General features: G+C 35.5%; 1 protein-coding gene across 12 annotated transcripts in view; it reads left to right on the top strand.

Moving 5' to 3' along the window:
- Positions 1 to 7,536, top strand: part of EPS8 (EGFR pathway substrate 8, signaling adaptor) — a 199,143-nt gene that overhangs the window by 121,068 nt on the left and 70,539 nt on the right. For all 12 annotated transcript variants that reach the window (XM_028491054.2, XM_055085492.1, XM_028491051.2 and 9 more), the window contains one exon: positions 6,520 to 6,593. In XM_028491054.2, the coding sequence (XP_028346855.1) occupies positions 6,535 to 6,593 (59 nt within the window). In that variant the 5' untranslated portion in view covers positions 6,520 to 6,534. The remainder of the gene's footprint in view (positions 1 to 6,519; positions 6,594 to 7,536) is intronic.

Below are 7,536 nucleotides of genomic sequence, written 5' to 3'. Positions count from 1 at the left end.
ACATTCTTTATTTTAAAGTCCATTTTATCTGATATGAGTATTGCTACTCCAGCTTTCTTTTGATTTCCATTTGCATGGAATATCTTTTTCCATCCCCTCACTTTCAGTCTGTATTTGTCCCTAGGTCTGAAGTGGGTCTCTTGTAGACAGCATATATATGGGTCTTGTTTTTGTATCCATTCAGCAAGCCTGTTTCTTTTGGTTGGAGCATTTAATGCATTCACGTTTAAGGTAATTATTGATATGTATGTTCCTATGACCATTTTCTGAATTGTTTTGGGTTTTTTTTTGTAGGTCCTTTTCTTCTCTTGTGTCTCCCACTTAGGGAAGTTCCTTTAGCATTTGTTGTAGAGCTAGTTTGGTGGTGCTGAATTCTTTTAGCTTTTGCTTGTCTGTAAAGCTTTTGATTTCTCCATCGTACCTGAATGAGATCCTTGCTGGGTAGAGTAATCTTGGTTGCAGGTTCTTCCCTTTCATCACTTTAAGTATGTCATGCCACTCCCTTCTGGCTTGTAGAGTTTCTGCTGAGAAATCAGCTGGTAACGTTATGGGAGTTCCCTTGTATGTTATTTGTCGTTTTTCCCTTGCTGCTTTCAATAATTTTTCTGTGTCTTTAATTTTTGCCAATTTGATTACTATGTTCTCGGCATGTTGCTCCCTGGGTTTATCCTGTATGGGACTCGCTGTGCTTCCTGGACTTGGGTGGCTATTTCCTTTCCCATGTTAGGGAAGTTTTCCACTATAATCTCTTCAGATACTTTCTCTGGTCTTTTCTCTCTCTCTTCTCCTTCTGGTACTCCTATAATGCGAATGTTGTTGTGTTTCATTTTGTTCCAGAGGTCTCTTAGGCTGTCTTCATTTCTTTTCTTTCTTTTTTCTTTATTCTGTTCCACAGCAGTGAATTCCACCATTCTGTCTTCCAGGTCACTTATCCATTCTTCTGCCTCAGTTATTCTGCTATTGATTCCTTCTAGTGTAGTTTTCATTTTAGTTATTGTATTGTTCATCTCTGTTTGTTTGTTCTTTAATTCTTCTAGGTCTATGTTAAACATTTCTTGCATCTTCTTGATCTTTGCCTCCATTCTTTTTCCGAGGTCCTGGATCATCTTCACTATCATTATTCTAAATTCCTTTTCTGGAAGGTTGCCTATCTCCACTTCATTTAGTTGTTTTTCTGGGGTTTTATGTTTTTCCTTCATCTGGTACATAGCCCTCTGCCTTTTCATTCTTGTCTATCTTTCTGTGAATATGGTTTTTGTTCCACAGGCTGCAGGATTGTAGTTCTTCTTCTGCTTATTAAATTTTAGTAACAAATATTTTTCTTCAGCTAATTGTTAAACCAGCAACATTCTGAATTGAACATATATTTTCCCCCAAATTATGAGCTAACCTATAAACAGCCAAAGATTTTTCTCAGAATTATAGAAAAAGAGGAATGAAGTTAATTATTTTAAGTGATTACAAGGTATTGTGCCTTTAAGGCACAGAATTACTCTTTCTACATCAATATTGGCCTTGAGAAAATATTGTGCTTCCATATGGCCTAGAAATTATTGTGACACCTGCACAAGTGTTAGCTTCTATTGTCATCATCATTATTATTACTGTTTTAACAGTTTAATGTTATTAGTTTCCTAAGTTTATTCACACACACAAATTCTTTATTACTAAATATTAGACCAAATGACATAGAGAAATAGAGACGGTGACATCCCTACAGACAACAGTACTGGTAAGATGTATTGAAAAGTGACTCCTAGAAGACACAGAAGGAGACAGAATATGTGATATTTAGCAGGTGTAAAGCACATTTTTTTGTCTTTTAGTAAATTAAGCACAATCACTAGTAGACAGTGTCACAAAGTATTGGTAGAAATTAAATTTCAATGGTCTTTTAGTTAAAACCCTAAATAATGATGGTAATCAGTCTCCTCAACCCTATCTTGGTTATCACTTAGACCCAGAGATGTGACTTAAATTAAACTGAAGTTGAAATACAGATACTTCAAGGTAGGTACACCCAAACAGACTAACAAAAACTTAAATAAGCAAAAAGGTGTCTGTGACATTTTTCTGAGAGCACAAGTCATTGTGTGGTAGCTAGATTGGGTAGATGGGATTCTAACAGTGCGTAATGAGTACAAACTCATTCATCAATTTGAAAATTGATACCATATGCAAGCAAGAGTGAAGAAAAGAAACGGGAATATAAATTGTTATTTATTTATTTATATTTGGTATCTTAAACTTTCCAATACAAATTTAACTTGCTGGTTTAGCCTTAATATAGCCTCATTTGTTTCTCCTTACCATGATTTTCATATATTCTGTTTATTTTCCTTTGAAAATTTCAGCGTTCAACATTTTGGGTATGTTGAACTGAGATCTAAAATTTACCATTTTTTTATGTTTGTAATTGCTAAGGAGTGTTATTTGCTGGAGAAAATAAGGAGAAAATTATAGTAACTATGACTTACAAGAAATGTTTTCATCAGGAAACTGATGCTCTTATTTCAAATTTGTTGCAAGCTCTTATGAAGATTTTAGTGTACACTTTTTTAGAATTAAGTAGTTAATGTAGTAGAGTTAAGTGAATTTGTGAGTCCTTAAAAGTAATGAAGAAAAACTTTGTCTCAGTTTTTAAGTTGTTTTAAGAGTTAATAAAAATAAAAGCACCCTGGGGCTTCCCTGGTGGCGCAGTGGTTGCGCGTCCGCCTGCCGATGCAGGGGAACCGGGTTCGCGCCCCGGTCCGGGAGGATCCCACATGCCGCGGAGCGGCTGGGCCCGTGAGCCATGGCCACTGGGCCTGCGCGTCCGGAGCCTGTGCTCCGCAACGGGAGAGGCCACAACAGAGGAAGGCCCGCATACCACAAAAGAAATAAAATAAAATAAAATAAAAAAATAAAAGCACCTAATTTCTCAGTAAGACTTATGGTTCTTCTATATTATATATACATATAGTCCGTATAGGTGTAAATTGGATATGTCTCTTAAAAGCCTAAAGGGGAGCAAACATTTGTAATTGTTTCCTTTGCAAGGTGTGCCCTGTATTGCTGTGTTTAAATATCTGAAAGCTTCTACGTTGCTACATGAGCATCTCTGACAAATGACACTATGGTTGCCAAAGAGAAAAGTTTCTATATTTAAAATTCAGTTTAGCAAATCAACATTTTCTATTCCCTTTTCGAATGTCTCTTATTCTGACAGATCACTATTTTAAAGCAAAACACAAACCACGAATTTATTTGACTGTCATGAAGAATTAAACATGAAAAAGATGAGACAGTTGTAGCTATCGATTTTCACTAAAACCACCTGCTGTGGGTTTAAAATGCAAACTAAATCAAAACGACTACAAACGCTGGGGGTTTAATTTATGTGCTGAATGAACCAGCTTGTTTTAAAAGAGTACTTCTTTTTTTTTTTTTTTAAACTTTAGAAGAAACTGGTACATCTATCTCATTTGATCTTTCACTAGCCCTGTGAGCTAGAAAGACCAAGAATTATCTCTATTTTACTGATGAGAAAATTGAGACAGAGGCTTAAGTGACTTCCTTCGGCTAGTTAGTGCCAGAAATGGTGTTAAAGTTCCAGACTTCTGTGAAAGCCTCTGTCCTAACCTTTAGCTCTAGATCCACAATGTTATCCCAGGCCTCTGTCCTGGCCCAAATTCCAGAATGTAACAGTGATGTGCTATCTCTTGATTCTATAGACTTGTGAGAGCCAATTGTGAAATATTTAGGATTTTGTAAGCTGCTGTTCAACCAATGCTAGCTTGAAATGGGCCATGGTGGGAATACTTACACCATGGAAATCAGGAAGTAGTACAAATAAGGAGTTTATTTTTCCCCAGAGAATTGGTTTACCTCTGTACACTGATTGTATCTAAGTATAAATTGAAGGACAATAAACAACAATAATAAAAACAGAAATGATAATGTAGTATAAATGTAATGTAATTTTATGGGTGTAATACTTACCTTGGTTAGAGGTCAATATTTCTTTGTTCCTTAATTTGGAAATTTGCTTCTAAGCTGTGAATAAATATGGACAAGACTTCAGGAAAGGTTGAATTAAATGAGTGTTTTGGGTTTCCCTGGTGGTGCAGTGGTTAAGAATCTGCCTGCCAATGCAGGGGACATGGGTTCGAGCCCTGGTCCAGGAAGATCCCACTTGCCACGGAGCAGCTAAGCCCGTGCCACAACTACTGAAGCCTGCATGCCACAACTACTGAAGTCCGCGCTCCTAGAGCCCGTGCTCCGCAACAAGAGAAGCCACTGCAGTGAGAAGCCCACACGCTGCAACGAAGAGTAACCCCCGCTCGCCACAACTAGAGAATGCCCGCACGCAGCAACGAAGACCCAACACAGCCAAAAATAAATAAAATTTTAAAATACTAATAAATTAAAAAAAAACTTGAGTGTTTTGAGGACCTTTATAAATCCTATCCATTCTTTAAGAACTAGGTCAAGTCCCAGCCCTTCAAAAAATTATGGCAGTTGCCTTGCTTTTCCTACCTCAGAACCTCTAGTAGGTTTAAAATAGAGCCTCATACATTGGGACTTATTTACTGTGTGTTTCATATGGATTGGTTTTATCTCCTTAAGAATACAATAAACTCTTTGAAGAGTAGGATGTGAACTCTCCTTCCTTCTTTCTTTATTTGAATTAATATTTAATTCAAATATTAAATATTTTATACTATTCTTACTGCTTAAGGAACAGCAGTCATCAAACACAAGTCTCTGCCCTTATGGAGCTTAAAGTCTAGTGAAGAATCAGGAATTAATTTAAACAAATGAGAAATTACAACTGTGGTAAATACTTTGAAAAATTGTGTATTGTGCTGAGAGTATCTGATAGTGGTGGGCTTTTATCTATTCACAGAGGTCAGTAAATGCTTCCCTGAGGACACGGTGATTGAATTGAAATGTGAAGAATGAGAAAGAATTAACTGGAAGTTACTAGGTCGTGAATATTCTTTATGCAGGCTTTCTGTGCCCTCCCAATCTGAATTAGGTTCCCGTATTATATAACCCCCCCAGTGACCCTGAATTTTCCCTTTGTGATAGTAACAACAATTTAAAATTTTATATTTATTCACTAAATGTATGTTTTCCCCACTAGACTATTGGCCCAAAGCTAGGACTATGTCTCTTTTGATCACCTTGGTAGTGCCAGGATCCATCATAGTACCTGACAGATAACTCACACAGTAGTTGTTAATATTTCTACTCTTTGCCTGTGTCTTATAATAAAGCCGGGATATGTCCTACCTACCTCTCAGTTATTGAAAAGACATAGTAATGTAATGTATACAAAAGTCAGAAAAGTAAGACAAGATCCAAAATAGTTTAGTGCCACAGAAAGCAGGAAGGGCCACATGTTCAGGGGTGAATAGAAATAATTCAGGTGTAGCTGTACTGTCTAGGAGAAAAAAAAAAGGCCATTGGATTTGGCAGTAAGGAAGTTTTACTTATTTGCATTTATCTTGTTTGAAGGAAAGTTGTTCAATTTGTGAAACAGATTAAAAATGGTTTCTGAAGATAAATATCTGGTGTTAATTTAAAAAGTTGTTTTCTTGTGAAAAGTAAAAGGATTGTGTAAATGAATATCGTCTTGAAGAAAAAGGTGTATCCAAGTGTATATATAGAATGTTGTCAAATGTGCTTTGAAAGAAGGAAATAAGAAAATGGAAGGAAGGGAGGGAGGGAGAGAGGAAGGAAGGAAGGAAGGAAAACTAGATACAGGAAAAAAGACTGGAGGAAATTGACAGGACTGTTAAATGGTTATTTTTATCTATTTATTTATTTTAACATCTTTATTGGAGTATAATTGCTTTACAATGGTGTGTTAGATTCTGCTTTATAACATAGTAAATGAGCTATACATTTACACACACTTAGGTTGCTTCCATGTCCTGGCTGTTGTAAATAGAGCTGCAATGAACATTGTGGTACATGACTCTTTTTGAATTATGGTTTTCTCAGGGTATATGCCCAGTAGTGGGATTGCTGGGTCATATGGTAGTTCTATTTTTAGTTCTTTAAGGAACCTCTAATGGTTATCTTTAAATGATAGGGCTCTCGGTGATATTTTTCCCCTCTGTACCTTTTTGTATTTTGTGCTTTTCCATATTTCTCAAGTTTTTTAATTTTATGAGCTTATATTACTTTCATAATGAAACATTAAACAAAGTAACATTTCATAAAACTGACAATGATGAGGTTGAGTGGAATATAGAATTATGTTTAGGTAGTTAGAGGGTTCAGAACTATATTTAAAATTTTTCTTTCTCATATTTGCTTACAATTTTAGTATATTAGTGTTAAATGCCAATTTGATCTTTGTTTATATGTCCATCTGTACTTCTGGAGCCTGAACTCTTTGAGAGTGGAGATCTTTATATTTCTAGCATCATCCTGGAAGTGACACATATTTTGTTGAATGAAAAACTTTAAAACTGAGATGTCTCAACCTTTTTACTGCCTTCAATCCATGTACCTTTCTTTTTTCAGAACATTAAAGTCACAATGAATGGTCATATTTCTAATCATCCCAGTGGTTTTGGAATGTATCCATCTCAAATGAAGTAAGTTGGAAATTTTATATTTAATTTCTTGGTTTTTTAAATTTGATTTGGTGGTTTTAACTGTTTTGTATTTTCAATGAAAAGATCTCTTTCATTTCTTTATGTAGTTCATTCCTCTATATATAATTTCTTTCTAACACTAAGATATGTTATTGTTAAAAGTTTACTGTGTCTCATAAGAAAAAGATGGTTAAGTAATATCAACCCCAATGATAGTGATCTAATAGAAGACATTATGTTCTGGTATTTTATTTATTATTGTTTTCCATAGTTGCATACATACTCTACTTCATAGCTTTCACTTTCTCTGGAGCATTCTTTTTTTGTTATTCGTAGAATATTTGCATTTGAGGAAAGTTAAATGTCATCTAGCCCAGCCTCTCAAGATATTTACCATTGTGTAAAACAAAAAGAGACAAGTCTCTATGGCTTTAGATATAATTTGAAATCACCTCCCTGACTTAAGTGGCCATTCCCTTTTATATTGTGGTTAATATTGTTGTTATTTTATATTGACCATCATGGTATAGAGTTCATTATTTTTCACAACCACGTTATTCACATTTTTCAGAACCAGGTTGTTCACATTGCTTCACCTTTCTCTTTACAAAGATGATTGCAAATCCCTTTGGTGTTGGTCAGTAAGAGACACCAGGGCAGTATGTCAAGTGCTATCTTCATCTTGTCCATCAATTTATTCAAGCCAGAAAGTTTTGCCACACCCTCAATTTTTTCCTTTTTCTTATAACAAATATCCATTTAATCATGAATTTATTATAACTTCTTCTATTAAGGAACTCTTGATTCTATCCCGAACTATTCTTTCTCTTCTAACTTTATTTGTGGCCTTTATCTCCTACCTGAATTTTTTTTTTTTTTTTTTTGCGGTACGCGGGCCTCTCACTGTCGTGGCCTCTCCCGTTGCGGGGCACAGGCTCCGGAC

Source organism: Physeter macrocephalus, chromosome 6, assembly GCF_002837175.3.
Source record: "Physeter macrocephalus isolate SW-GA chromosome 6, ASM283717v5, whole genome shotgun sequence".
Lineage (NCBI taxonomy): Eukaryota > Metazoa > Chordata > Mammalia > Artiodactyla > Physeteridae > Physeter > Physeter macrocephalus.
Note: the sequence above shows the minus strand (reverse complement) of the source record. Positions and strands in the feature narration are given on the sequence as shown.